We start from the raw sequence: 15,678 nt of genomic DNA, 5'->3' as shown, positions 1-15,678 counted from the left end.
GGAGTGTGTGAAAGGTGCTTGTCTGGCTAGACTGCTGGAAAAAAGCACTCTTTGCACACTACAGCGCTAGCTATAGTAATTGCCCTCTCTCTAGCAAAGTTTGACAGGCAGCTTCACTAATGAGTGGTGTTATATGAAGTGTCTGAGAATTCCGCACCACTTGGGTGAGTTATCTGGGTAGCACATTTGGAACCTCAGGCTTCTATATTGCACCAGTTGAAGCCATCATGTCCTCCCAATACCTATGATGGAGGCTTATTTGTTCACTGCCGACTCTTAAAAGCATTTTATTGTCTTGTAATCTTTTAAATCTGATTTTTCTTTGTATGAAATGAAACTCAGCCTGCAGCCCCCTCAGGGTCATAGATCTAAAATAAAATCACAGTGATACAAGCAAGGAGCCTTAAGGGAGGAGTTAAGGACTAATCGTGCAGAGTGCTGAGTGCCTTGTGAGTGGGACTGAGTGCCCTCAGCTGCCACTGATGTTAATGAGAATAGGGAGCGCTTTCAGCACTGTACAACAAATGCTCAGTACCTTCCAGAATTAGGTTCTCATATAGTATGATTATTATTATTCACAGGCTTTGCTGGGTTTAACTAGTGCTATTGCTGTTAAACTTCAGTGTGTTCACTCTGCAATAATATACACTGTAATCCAATGGTAACACTTGTATGTTTCAGTTTTACTTCCAGGATTTCGCTCCTGTAGTATTCTTTTAAAACTTTAAACTATGGGATAATTTGTCATTCCCATTGGTGGATTTAATACTGACTGATGTCCTAAGTCCAACGTGATCTAACAAGGTAATGACAAGTGTCAGCTTCCCACCACACACAGGCTGTTGGCTCCAACTACAGATGAGGAATTGCAACTCACTGCTGTTTCACTGTGGGGGAATAGAGACCAATTTTGTTATGCTTCAAGTTTGAGGCACTGACACCCACATAGAGGCAGACACCTGAAAGTTAAACATGAGCAGACTGACGTGTAGTCCCCAGCCTATATTAAATTGGGCCTACTGACATTGTGATACAGTACTTGTTTCTGTCATTTCTTTTTGCTGCTGCTGTTATAAAATGCATACTGTGAAAAGCAGCAGTCTATAAATTCAGGATCAGACAATGTGGAAATTTTATCATGGGGGGGAAAATATTTAAGAGTCCACTGCTATCCTCTTGCTGCTTTTCTCTATCACTCATTCCTGGTTGAGTGGGGAATGTACGTGTGTTTTAAAGAAATAACAGAGCTGCAGCCCACAGTTTCAGAAACTTCAACCCCCAATTCTTAGGTGGGGTCTCAAACTTCTACCATTAAGACAAATGCATTCAGTCCATTGCTGATGAAGCACGTTGCATACATGGGAGGATTCCGTCTATGCTATGTATTCAGAGCACTGTCACATCACAGCCATCAAACTTCCAGGCAGGAAGGCACCCATAAATTCCCTTTGGAGCCCTTCATTTCTTTGTAATTGACTAAAGGGGCAAAAAGGGACCTGTGATGGAAATTGAAAATTGGGCATGTGCCCGTGACATATGAAGAAAGCCTGATATTTCTTCCCCTGGGTGTTTTTTGGGTTGGTTTGCTCTGACTCTTTGGTGACTGGAGACTTAGTGAAGTGAAAGCATCACACAAGAGTGAGAGTTGAGCAACTGAGAGTAAGGGATTTTTAGACACATTGTTTAAAATGCTTTGGGCCAGACATAGCTGACAAGCAGACTGTTCCCAGATCTGTCACTGATTTACTGTGTGACCTTAAAGTCACTTCACTGTTCTGGCCTTGTCTTCACTGGGAAAAGAAGCGTGTTTTTTACCATCTTTTTTTTCCTAGTGTGGATTCACCTATTTTTCCCTCCCACTCTTGGACAGTCTAAATAGACAACAGACCCACGAAGTTCCTACCACAATGGGCCCTGATCTCAGTTGGGGTCTCTCGGTGCTACTGTAATGCCATTCTGTTTATGTACATATGTGGCCAACATCACTATAGCACGAGCACCTCACAATCATTAATGAATTGTATCCTCAGAGGACCTCTGTGAGGTAGGGAACTATCCCCAGCTGTAAAAATGAAGCTCAAAGTACATTGAGCAACTTGGCTCAGATCATAGTCATAGAAGATTAGGGTTGGAAGAGACCTCAGGAGGTCATCTAGTCCAATCCCCTGCTCAAAGCAGGACCAACACCAACTAAATCATCCCAGCCAAGGCTTTGTCAAACCAAGCCTTAAAAAGCTCTAAGGATGGAGATTCCACCACCTCCCTAGGTAATCCATTCCAGTGCTTCACCACCCTCCCAGTGAAATAGTTTTTCCTAATATCCATCCTAGACCTCTCACACTGCAACTTGAGACCATTGCTCCTTGTTCTATCATCTGCCACCACTGAGAACAGCCTAGCTCCATCCTCTTTGGAACCCATCTTCCGGTAGTTGAAGGTTGCTATCAAATCCCCCCTCACTCCTCTCTTCTGCAGATTAAATAAGCCTAGTTCTCTCAGCCTCTCCTGGTAAGTCATGTGCCCCAGCCGCTAATCATTTTCGTTACCCTCCGCTGGACTCTCTCTCCAATTTGTCCACATCCTTTCTGTAGTGGGGGGCCCAAAACTGGATGCAATACTCCAGATGTGGCCTCACCAGTGCCAAATAGAGGGGAATAATCACTTCCCTCGATCTGCTGGCAATGCTCCTACTAATGCACCCCAATATGCCGTTGGAACTTCTTGGCAACAAGGGCACACTGTTGACTCATATCCAGCTTCTCGTCCACTGTAATTCCCAGGTCCTTTTTTGCAGAACTGCCACTTAGCCAGTTGGTCCCAGCCTGCAGCAGTGCATGGGATTCTTCCTTCCTAAGTGCATGACTCTGCACTTGTCCTTGTTGAACCTCATCAGATTTCTTTTGGCCCAGTCCTCCCATTTGTCTAGATCACTCTGGACCCTATCCCTACCTTCCAGCATATCTACCTTTCCCCACAGCTTAATGTCATCTGTGAACTTGCTGAGGGTGCAATCCATACCATCATCCAGATCCTTAATGAAGCTGTTGAAAAAAACTGGCCCAGGACTGACCCCTGGGGCACTCCACTTGATACCAGCTGCCAACTAGACATCAAGCCGTGGATTACTACCCATTGAGCCTGACTATCTAGCCAGCTTTCTATCCACCTTATAGTCCACTCATCCAATCCATACTTTTTTAACTTGCTGCAAGAATATGGTGGGAGACCATATCAAAAGCTTTGCTAAAGTCAAGATATATCACATCCACCACTTTCCCCATATCCTCAGAGCTAGTTCTCTCATCATAGAAGGCAATCAGGTTGGTCAGGCATGACTTGCCCTTGGTGAATCCATGTTGACTGTTCCTGATCACTTTCCTCTCCTCCAAGTGCTTCAAAATGGATTCCTTGAGGACCTGCTCTATCATTTTTCCAGGGACTGAGGTGAGGCTGATTGGACTGTAGTTCCCTGGATTCTCCTTCTTCCCTTTTTTAAAGATGGGCACTATATTTGCCTTTTTCCAATCATCCAGGACCTCCCCCAATTGCCACAAGTTTTCAAAGATAATGGCCAATGGCTCTGCAATCACAACAGCCAACTCCCTCAGCACCCTCGGATGCATTAGATCTGGCCCCATGGACTTGTGCATGTCCAGCTTTTCTAAATAGTCCTTAACCTGTTCTTTCACCACTGAAGGCCACTCATACTGCCCAGTGCATCAGTCTGGGAGCTGACCTTGTCTGTGAAGACCGAGGCAAAAAAAGCATTGAGTACTTCTGCATTTTCCACATCATCTGTCACTAGGTTGCCTCCCCCATTCAGTAAGGGTCCCACGCTTTCTCTGACCTTCTTCTTGTTGCTAACATCCCTGTAGAAACCCTTCTTGTTACCCTTCACATCCCTTGCTAGCTGCAACTCCAATTGTGCTTTGGCTTTCCTTATTACACCTTTGCATGCTTGAGCAATATTTTTATACTCCTCCCTAGTTATCTGTCCAAGTTTCCACTTCTTTAAGCTTCCTTTTTGTGTTTTAAGCTCGCTGAAGATTTCTCTGTTAAGCCAAGCTGGTCACCTGCCATATTTGCTATTCTTTCTGCACATTGGGATGGTTTCTTCCTGCATCCTCAATAAGACTTCTTTAAAATTATAGCCAGCTCTCCTGGACTCCTTTCCCCCTCATATTAGCCTCCCAAGGGATCCTGCCCATCAGTTCCCTGAGGGAGTCAAAATCTGCTTTTCTGAATTCCAGGGTCCATATTCTGCTACTCTCCTTTCTTCCTTTTATCAGGATCCTGAACTTGACCATTTCATGGTCACTGCTGTCCAGGTTGCCACCCACTTCTTCTTCCCCTACCAATTCTTCCCTGTTTGCGAGCAGCAGGTCAAGAGGAGCATGGCCCCTAGTTGTTTCCTCCAGCACATGCACCAGGAAGTTGTTCCCAACACTCTCCAAAAACTTCCTGGATTGTCTGTGTCCTGCTGTATTGCTCTCCCAGCAGATGTCAGGGTGATTGAAGTCCCCCATGAGAACCATGCCCTGTGATCTAGAAACTTCTGCTAGTTGTCCAAAGAGCCTCATCTACCTCATCCTCCTGCTCTGGTGGTCTGTAGCAGACACCCAGCATGACATCACCCTTGTTGCTCTTGCCTCTAAACTTAACCTGAAGACTCTCAACAGGCTTTTCTCCAGTTTCACATTGAAGCTCTGAGCAATCATACTGCTCTCTTACTTACAGTGCAACTCCTCCACCTTTCCTCCTCCTCCTCCTCCTCCTGTCCTTCCTGAACAGTTTATACCCATCCATGACAGTGCTCCAGTCATGTGAGTTACCCCACCAAGTCTCTGTTATTCCAATCACATCCTAGTTCCTTGGCTATGCCAGAACATCCAATTGTTCCTGCTTGTTTCCCAGGCTTCTTGCATTCGTGTATGGGCACCTAAGATAATTAGCTGATTGCCCTCATTTCTCAGTATGAATCAGGAGACCTCCCCTGTTGCAACCTCCTTCTTGTTTCCTCCCAGTACCCCACTTACCTCTGGGCTTAAGTCACCATTCCCCGGCGAACCTAGCTTAAAGCCCTCCTCACTATGTTAGCTAGCCTGCCTGCGAAGATGGCTCTTCCCTCTCTTCGTTAGGTGGATCCCATCTCTTCCTAGCAATCCTTCTTCCTGGAACAACATCCTTGGTCAAAGAATCCAAAGCCCTCTCTCCGACATCACCTGCATAACCATGCATTTACCTCCACAATTTGATGGTCCCTACCTGAGCCTTTTCCTTCAACAGGGAGGATGGACAAGAACACAACTTGCACCTCAAACTCCTTTATCCTTCTTCCCAGAGCCATGTAGTCTGCCGTGATCCAGTCAGTCATTCTTGGCAGTATCAGTGGTGCCCATGTGGAGAAGTAGGAAGGGATAGCGGTTCAAGGGCTTAATCAGTCTTGGCAGACACTCCGTCACATCCTGAATTCTAGCTCCAGACAAGCAGCACGCTTCTCGAGTCTCCCAGTCTGGACGGCAGACGGATGATTCCATCCCACTTAGGAAGGAGTCTCGGACCACCACCACCATCTCCTCTTGGGAGTGGTAGTTGTGGAACCCCCATCCCTAGGAGAATGTATCCCATACCTTCCAGTTGTTGGGGTCTCCTTCTGATTCCTTCCCTCAGATAACTCTTCCAAACCATTCTCCACCATAATACCTGTGCAGAGAGCCTGAAAACAGTTTACCTCTATCTGCATTGGAGGTACGTGGCTTCTCCCTTTTCTTCTGGAGATCACATGCTGCCAATTTTCTTCCCCGTTCTGCACTGCCCTCTCTGATTCTTCAGCATGCTGTGCCTGCAGTACCAAACGCTGACTTCTATCCAGAAAGTCTTCATTCTCTCTGAATCAACTCTGAAACAGAGTTGCTACTTGGTTCTCTAGTCCTTAAACCTTCTCTTCCAATATGGAGACCAGCTTGCCCTCCATACAGACGAAGTTGCTTCTATCCTCTGGGAGAAAGAGGAACATGGCACATCCTGTGCAGGTCACAACAGCTGATTGCCCACTATCCATAATGTCTTCCTTCTCAGAGCCTCTTCAGATATCGTATTTACTGCTCACAGAAGCCTGAACGGCAAAAGCACTCTGGGGGAACTCCCCGCAGGCGAACTCCCAGGCAAACCTTTTTGTCTGTCCTCTGTTCGCTGTTCACTTGATTTGCAACTGGCTGCTTTTTTATAAGGCTGCTAGCTTCAAAAGCAGTTGGCCCGGATCAAAGCCTTCCCTCCAATCAACCACTCAAGGCCTACCTGGAGGAAAGCACTCCCAATTCAGTTTTCAAACAAACAACCTCAGGGCCAAACAGTCCTTGCAACTAGCTCCAGTCAAACAAATGGTCACAGCAGAACACAAAGGAAGTCTGTAGCTGAGCCAGAAATGGAACCTATATCTCCCACAGCCCTATCCACTAACCATCCTTCTTCTGTGGCAATCTCCACTGGGACCTGTTGATGCTACTGTGACATGAATAAATAATTCCCACTCTAACTAATTACCACTCCAAAGATAATCAGCCCCTGTTGGCTGAAGTAGCCATACGTGGGCCCAAAGAGCAAAAGCTAGGTCCCCGTGTGACAGTGCAGACAGCCCTATAAGGCCCAGAGCCGGCAATTAAATCTGCTTCTAAAATAGCTGCTTATATTAAAAAGGAGGAAAATCAGTAGATTAGAAACTTCATTCACTGCTACCAGAATACACTTAGGTCCCAGTGAAGCACATTTCTATTGAATGTACATTTGAATGACTTGCCTGTGAGTGTCCCGCCTGCAGTGGGGGGAGAACACATTTCAGCTTTCCCTGGTACAATCATTTAGCACTGGAACAGTTAACAGAGCTGTATATCCCATTCCCTCTCCTGCAATCATGAAATAAATAATGTATAACTATGAGGCTCTTTCAAACAGGTTATTTATGTATTTTTTTCTTTAAAAAGATTAATATTAGAAACAAACCCATGTAGGGCAGCCATTACCATAAGATGAATGGCCCTGACAATAAGCAGAGACCATTACACTTGCTGTGCTTGCTTAATTGGAGCTAATGTCAATAAGTGACCTAAACAAATGGCTATTTTCCTTTAATATGACAGAATGAGTAATTTTTCATTTGAGTCACAAACCTTCTTTCTATATTTTTTCCCTCATGCCATAAATGTGAAGTGAGAACTCCAAAATGTCCTGAGACACACATGGCTTTTTGGAAAGAAAACAAATCTGAGTCTATTTTGTTAATTCCAATTCTTTACAAAAAGTAACTGTTTTGAATACAGAGATTCAAGGAAGGAACTTAAATATGAAACAGCAGAACTACTAACTGGTATGTAACCCATTGCTTAAACCAGCATCTTTCCAGATGACTGGAGAGTAACTAATCTACTGCTGATTTTTTTAAAAAGGGCTCCTCAGGTGATTCTGGTAAGCCCAATTTCAGTACCAGGCAAATTGGCTGAAATTATAGTAAAGAACAGAATTATCAGACACACAGATCAACATGAGATGATAAAGGCGGGATATGATGTCTGTGAATGGGCAACAGGGGATGGATCATTGGATGATTACCTGTTCTGTTCATTCCCTCTGATGCACCTGGCATTGGCCATTGTCAGAAGACAGGATACTGGGCTAGATGGACTACTGATCTAATGCAGTTTGGCCTTTCTTATGTTCTTATAAAATCATGAATGATGTAGACAAAATGAATGAATAGGGTAGTGTATGTAATTCACATAACACAAGAACTATAGATCACCTAATTAATTTAATAGGCAGCAGATTTTAAATAAACATAAGGTATGTTGATAGAAGAGAGGTCCATTAGTGGCTGTTAGCCAAGATAGTCATGAATACAACGGACGCACACGGCCCAGGTTTCCCTAAACCTCCAAACACCAGAAGCTGGGACTGGATGACAGGGAATGGCTCAACTGTTTATTCCTTCTGCAGCATTTGGCATTGGCCACTGTCAGAAGATAGAACACTAGGCTAGATGGACTTTAGTGTGACCTAGTATGGCTGTTCTTATCTCCTCAGAAATCAGAATATTGAAAGGATCCAATCCTCGCACTAGTAGGAACACACTGAATTTTGTGGATGTGAGATATGCAGCATCCTCAGAGGAAAATGCAGCAGAGCAGCTTCCTCTGTGCTGGTCCTTCTGCATGCAGGTGCTTCCTACCCACACTGCAGTTTTCAGATTTTTGTCCATCTGCCCTCACTCATCATCCACAGTTTTGGCATCTGACAGCCAACTGAATTGTTACTCGAGTTGCTACTTTTCTAGTTTACTAGAACCATCACCTTTCAGTTCTTCATCACCTGAAGAAAACTGTTTGGTCCAAATGGTACATTCTAGCCAACTAGCTATCAGATTGAACAAAAATCTCTCCTCACTTGCGTCTAATCTGACTCTTAAATAGGTTCCAAAGATGGAGCCCATTAAACTGACTGATTTTACAAGAGACAAGGTGGGTGAGAGAATCTTTTCTTGGATCAACTTCTGTTGGTGAGAGAGACAAGCTTTCAAGCTTGTCTCTCACCAACAGAAGTTGATCCAAGAAAAGATATTACCTCACCCACTTTGTCTCTCTAATATCCTGAGACCAACAAGGCTATAGCTACATTGATTTTATAAGGGCATATCATAGGGACATGTGAAAGGAGTTGTGAAGGGAATATCAGAACTTGAGAAGTATGTTTATGGGTGGTAGATAAATCCCATGCTATAAAACTGGATGGAACCAAATCTTCCTTTCACTGATTGGGTCTAGTCTTCATAAAATGGGCTTGCAAATGGAGTGAGATGAGAAAACTAATCAGGGAGTGGAAGTCAGATCTGTATTTCCACAGACATCTCAATATTCTACTCTCTCTATGCCATGATGACTAGCACAAAGTGAAATCCTTCCTGACTGAAATGGAGTGCTGGTGTTCCAGGACACATTCATTTTCTAAAGCAAGCCAATATAGTTGATGCAAAGACTTTCCGAGATCAATCAGCCCACATATTTTGACTTAACTTCACAAAGCCTCTGGCATGAGTGCACAGCTTAAAACAGTGACAACAACAATTCCGACAACTTAATAAGCAAATTAGCAAAAATACAGGCCATGATTCACTTTTATTTGTGTGGCTGTAACCACAAAAGAAATATAGTAAGGAGTCTGTTTTTACTCAAAACACTTGCATACGATCAGTGTTTTCATTGTAACAGTCATCACATGGCTCCACTTTCAGTTAATGTGACCTCAATTATAACCAAAGACACCATTTTTAATGTAAAAAAGGCTTAAAACTATTTTAATAAGACTTCTGCATGACATCAAAATGTAAACAAAACAGAAAAGATGGCTTGGAGGAGGGCTTGTCAATACTGAAATAATAATTTAGCAGAACAGAAATTGAATTAATGCCAACAACTAATTCCCTAAACATCCTTTTCATTGAACCCTGACCACCTCTCCCCTCACATGCTCTTTCTGACACTCTCTCTCTCTCTCTCTGCTTCCAAATGTCCTTTCCATTGCACTCCTATAGCTCTGAGCATATTTCTTTCACTGCTTGCTCATTAGCACTTTACATAGTGCTATACAGTTTCTAAAGTGACATTAGTTGAGTGTGCTAATGGAAATTGTAAAAAACAGGAGTCTCAGCTACTGAACCAAACAGGTGACGTGTCATTGTGGAGTGTCTTGTAAAACAGAAATCTCTTAGACCTGGTCTACACTAAAAAGAGGTCGACCCAGCTATGCCACTCAGGGGTGTAGATTTTTCACACCTCTGAGCAATGTAGTTAAGCCAAGCTAGCCACCGGTGTACACAGCGCTAGGTTAACAGAAGAATTCTTCCACTGACTTAGCTGCTGCTTGTTGGGGACGTGGATTACCTACACCAATGCAAGGGGTTCTCCCACTGGTGCAGGTAGTGTCTATGCTGAAGCACTACAGCTGCAACACTGCAGCCCGGCCACTTTAGCACTTCTAGTGTGGACTAGCCCTTAAACGTTCCTTACTGTGTTTTCTCTAAAAAAGAAAAGGAGGACTTGTGGCACCTTAGAGGCTAACAAATTTATTTGAGCATAAGCTTTCGTGTGCTACAGCTCACTTCATCGGATGCATCAAATAAATTTGTTAGTCTCTAAGGTGCCACAAGTACTCCTTTTCTTTTTGCGGATACAGACTAACATGGCTGCTACTCTGAAACCTGTGTTTTCTTTGAAATTCTACTAGGGCTGACATTTTACCACCATGTCACCTACAAAAGGTTAGAAGACATGTTGAAAAATACACTGGAAGCTGGTCTCTGCTACTCCTTCCACCATTGCTAGCACTGGAACAGCTGCAAGAACTCCAGAAGAATCAGCATAGACACAGCCTTATAAGACTCATCTTTGCTAGAAAATTAGGTCATGTTAAACATGATTTTGCATTCATTGTAGAGAAAAATCAAGATTAGCATTCTGACAGCTGATCACAGCTAAAGCTATGGTTCGAGCTGGGTATACCCATCTCCATCTGGCATGATGTTAAACAAAATGGTCCCTGTCTATATTGACTGCAAAGTTGTGTTTAACATTGTGCTACTTAACACAACTCTTCAAACATGACCTAATTTTCTAGTGAAGACAAACTCATCGGGTAATTTCTGTGAGAATAGTTCGCAACATTCAAACAGAGTAGTAGCCATGGAGCACTACAACTTTTGGGTCCCGATCTTCAGCTGATAGAAACTGGTATAGCTTCACTGAAGTCAATTGGAGGTTTGCCAATTTATACCAGCTGAGCATTTGGCCCTGGTTTTGTAAAATAAACCACTATGAGAGTTTCCCTTCTCATCCCTACCTACTAGTGTAGATTATACTCAAAATTAAAACCATACAAATTAGAACATATCAATTAGTGAAGAACAAGGAATATAGACATCCAGACTGCAAAACATCTTTCCATACATTTTGCTGTTTTCATAAGAATCTAAACTTTTGAGAACTGCAAAATGAAGAGAAATGTACATATACCCTTATGCTTTTTCTGATTAATATAGGCCTATTTTTTAAAAAAAATCAAGGGGGCGGGGGGTTGCATTCAAAAGTCAGGAATATCAGTTTTTACTTCCTCTTTCTTCCTAAAGGATTTTGCCATTTGTTTAGAGGACTCACAAAGTAACATCACAGGAAGTTGAAACCATTACAGCATTAAAAGTAAAGGGTACAATAAACAAACAAATATATGTCTTTGCAGCTAACCAAGTTCTATTTACAGTTCTGCTTCTGGAGATAATTTTCCCAATATAAACCAATGCACTAGTGATTTTGAAGCATGCAAACCAGACTACAAGAAATTCACAGAAAGCCTGGCCCTGATCAAATTCACATTGAAAAAAATGGAAAGACCACAACTGAATTCAGTGGGCAGTGATTCAAATGCCAAGAGAAATGTGACTTTACCCCATTCATCTCAATTGGCCCTTACTGCCAGTGCTTAGATATGGTGATAGGAGCTTTAGAAATGCTTACAGAGATGGGAGCATAATTAGATGTCAACATTACTAACCTTTTTACTGCTGATCATTGTATCCAAAACAGCTGACTAATGTGCTTTATCCTGTGCAGCTGAATGTATTTTTCATGTCCTGACATTCCACAGGAATAAGTCTGCGAGTTTAGATGTAGTTACATGATTGCCTGGATAATTGAGGGTTTTTCTACTTTTCTTAAAAATTCAAATTAAAACATGATAAAGAGAAAGACAAGCTTCCAAGCTACACAGAGCTCTTCCTCAGGTCAGGCTCTGTGTATCTCGAAAGCTTGTCTCTTTCACCAACAGAAGTTGGTCCAATAAATAAATAAATAAAAGATATTACTTCACCTACCTTGTGTCTCTAATATCATGGGACCAACAGGGCTACAACAGTAGTGCATATATTTATAGGGTATGCAGTTTTAAAATGTTTGACATTCATAATGTGGCTTGAAGAATTTTGTCAATTTCTTATCAAATTTGGCTCAAAAAAGAAAACTTAGTTCACTTTAATAACCTAATAAGTAATTCTGAGCCTTCCTTGTGTCTTACATTATCTGGTTTTGAGTCAAATCAGATAGAATAGAAAAAGACAAATGCTCTGGATGTTCACAGGTGCTGAGAACCCCCAACTCTAATTGTCAGCAGTGAGAGGTCGGTACTCAGCACCTCTGAAAATCAGATCCAAAATACTTGCTGAAATTGTGAAAATTTAGAGGTGAAAATCTTTCCCTACAGATTTTACTAAAGCACTCTGCATACTTCTGTTATCCCAGATGAACAACACTGCACACAGACATCCATTAATAAAGCACCATTTTTAAAAGCAATCTCATCGTAAGTATTACCTTCTAAAATGAAATTGTATTATTTTTAATGCATTTGCAAGGCACTCATCACCATAAGCACCAATTTGTTCACCCATGTATTACCAAACAGAATGCTCCTTGTGATCTTTTAGCAATTAAAATCTTCTCTCACTGGTGTGTGGAGAACAGACTCCAAGAATAGTATGAAGCTTGATTTTTTTTCTCTCTTAATTAAAGTTCTCTATGCCTTTTGGTACTTTGAAGAAAATATAAAAAAAGAATGCAGTAGGAAAATACCTAATCACTGAAGGATTTCCTAGTGTCTTTACTTTTCCCCCCTCATGAATGGTATATAAAAAATATTATATTTGAAAAAAGAAAAGGAGTACTTGTGGCATCTTAGAGACTAACAAATTTGTTAATCTCTAAGGTGCCACAAGTACTCCTTTTCTTTTTGCAAATACAGACGACCACAGCTGCTACTTTGAAACCTGTCATTATATTTGAAATTACTGAATAAAAGAAGTGGATGGGAGGCACTAATGTGCAGCCAGCTACATCATATACATTGATTCAATTTGATTCCATGCCCTGAATTTCCCCTTTAGTTTGACTGACAACGTAGAATTGTTATATTAACCCTTTCTCCCCTTTCATTTTCTTCTCCATCTCACTCCCTTTTACACTTTATTCAGTGAAACTCCTGCTGACCAATAAGGTTTCCTTGAGTTTCCCTCACCTATCCTCTTCCCAGCTAAGTATCTGGGGTTTCAATAATTCTCTCACTAACACCTTTCTGACCTCACAGCAGAAACCTGGAATGAACCCAAAGCCAATACCCCTAAATTTGTGTACAGTGCCATTTTACTATGCACAGGCTTGGTTGTGCCTAGGGTGACCAGATGCAATGGACAAAATATCGGGACATAGGGGGGAAGCAAAAAAAAAAAAAAAAGTGGCCGGAGCGGCCAAAGCCACAACATCGGGACAAATGGCGTCCCGACCGTGCATCGGTCGGGATGTGGGACAAAGAACTAAAAATCGGGACATCTAGTCACCCTAGTTGTGCCACATGAGGATTTCACGTGATGCACCACTTTGAGACTGGCCCGGAGATACAGAAAGACACAGGGTTCCCCTAATTCAATACCAAATTTATCCTCCATGCTCACTAAGTAGTTATGACATAGTATGAGAAACTGAAACATCATTTAATTCTTTCTTAATCATCTTTAAATACAAGAAGTCAACATACCAACTGTGCTCATCAAAAGGTTTGCAGTCTAACAAAGGATGGTACCTCACTAAAAATCGAACTAAGAACGTTTCTAATAAAGTGTTTTAAAAAGTTTCCACCTTGGTGTTCAGATCTATTCTCAATTGCTTCAGATCAATTTGTTTACTAGTCAAAACCTAACTGCCAGCACTGAAAGTTCAACTAGGTAAACAAAATCTAGGTGTGTTGTATCTGCTGCCTACATTATCACCAATTACAGTATAACAATTCTGCATCCAAAATTTAGCTGCCAAGTTTTTTTGATGATGCAGAATAAATTATTGCATGTTCTTCCTATGTTCTATTGAGTGACAAACATATTTTATTAATCAGCTATTCATATATTACTTAGATGATGTACATGGAGCAGATACTGTATGTACAGTAACAAGAGACAATTTTTACAGTCCTCTTTCCCCTCTAACCAGGCTTTAAAGTGGTAAATGGGAAAGCGTGCCCATCACAAGATGCCATTACTAACATGTACATCTAACTAATGTAAGCCCTGATCTTGTAAATACTTGTACACCTGAGTAACTTTAACCATGAGTAATGCCAGTGAACCCAATGTTTGCAGGCTGAGAGCCGTGTCTTTATGACTCCTTGTATAGCATTTCCTGGAGAACATTCTGGCAGCCAACCTAATCTATAGCCTGATCCTGAGAGGTGCTGAGCACTCACAATACCTGTTGATATAAATGGGGATTAAGTTGCTCCACACTTCTCAGGTTCAGGCCCTTAATCATCTTGGACTTTACTTAGCCTTCTGATAAGCTTCAATAAAGAAAATCTTGTCCAAATGTATCTAATATACTTTACATCAGCCCATAATACTTACGATCTCTCTTTTTTTAAAAACTGATCCTAGATAAAATTTTAAGCTATAAAATAGGGTATCAACAATGTTATATACTTAGGAACCAAGGGATGGAGGGGCACAGCATCACAAAATGTTCCCCTTAAAACACCTCTATTGCCACAGAAGTCCATGGGTTAGATTGGCTTCTCGGATATGTAGACATGCTGCAGCACACTGTATCCTCATACACAGAAGGAATTTTTACAAGATAAGAGTCTGCAGAGCTTGGATCTAAGTAAAAATAAAACTATTTGAGAGGAATGAAACTAGAATTTCTATAGTACCTGATCACAAAGAGAGAAATAGGCACTCAGCAAAGGGATGTATCCGAATAAAATTGTTCAATGCACAGATCCCATTTTCCTTCCATTTTCTAATATGTGATTTCTGCACATCAATGTCAATTAAAATAAGAAAGAAAGCCTTTTAATTTTGGCATTTTGTTTTTCTATGTTTCATTATGACTGTTCCTGTCAGTTACACTGAAAGGGCTTTAACAGAGGCTTCCTTCATCCTGGCCTCTCTAATGTGATCTTTTCACCTTCTCAAGTCATTTCAATAAATATGTTTCTGTGCATCTCCTCACATCAGGCTGATGGAACACCTGAATCAAATGCTCCTGTAGTCAGAGCCACGGGCGACAAATGCTGCTGCTTCCCACTCCACAGTAAAGAAGGAGATTGTTCCAAAGAACCCAACCACTGCCATGATCAGGAGCTGCCACTGAAGAAGAAGGTAGTTGCTGTAGAAAAATGCGATTGCAGCACAGATGGACTGAAAGAAAAAACACAAAACACAAGCTATCACTTCAGGTATGCAGTCTAGCTGTTCTATGTAAAGATTATCATTACTGACATGCATACAGAAAGATATTTAGCCTTTAATTCTCTTAGAAATATACTCCTTTATCAGATATTAAATGTAAAAAGGCTTCACTATATTTATTTTGGTCTGATACACAGAAAATTCAGTTTTAACTTCTGTCATTTAAGTTCACTGGATGAATTGAACACCGCACACAAGGGTGTTTATAGTATCCTATATGCAATTCTCTGTTACTGAAACCACTGTGTCTCATGCACAACACATCCAAGGAATGAGTACAGAATATAAAACAATAACCTGAATAATCTTTTCCCAGTATTACAGCACTTTATTACAGAACCAGAGGCATG

The 15,678-nt window shown here is 41.6% G+C and overlaps 1 protein-coding gene across 5 annotated transcripts in view; it reads right to left on the bottom strand.

The window, feature by feature from the left end:
• Positions 1 to 6,796: 6,796 nt before the first annotated feature.
• MFSD11 (major facilitator superfamily domain containing 11) overlaps positions 6,797 to 15,678 on the bottom strand; it is a 39,524-nt gene continuing 30,642 nt past the window's right edge. For 4 of the 5 annotated variants that reach the window (XM_073310489.2, XM_073310486.2, XM_073310488.2 and 1 more), the window contains one exon: positions 6,797 to 15,277. In XM_073310489.2, coding sequence (XP_073166590.1) covers positions 15,113 to 15,277 — 165 coding nt within the window. In that variant the 3' untranslated portion in view covers positions 6,797 to 15,112. The remainder of the gene's footprint in view (positions 15,278 to 15,678) is intronic. The other variant, XM_073310490.2, reaches the window with a different exon arrangement.

The sequence above is a fragment of the Lepidochelys kempii genome, chromosome 14 (assembly GCF_965140285.1).
Source record: "Lepidochelys kempii isolate rLepKem1 chromosome 14, rLepKem1.hap1, whole genome shotgun sequence".
Taxonomy (NCBI): Eukaryota; Metazoa; Chordata; order Testudines; family Cheloniidae; genus Lepidochelys; species Lepidochelys kempii.
Note: the sequence above shows the minus strand (reverse complement) of the source record. Positions and strands in the feature narration are given on the sequence as shown.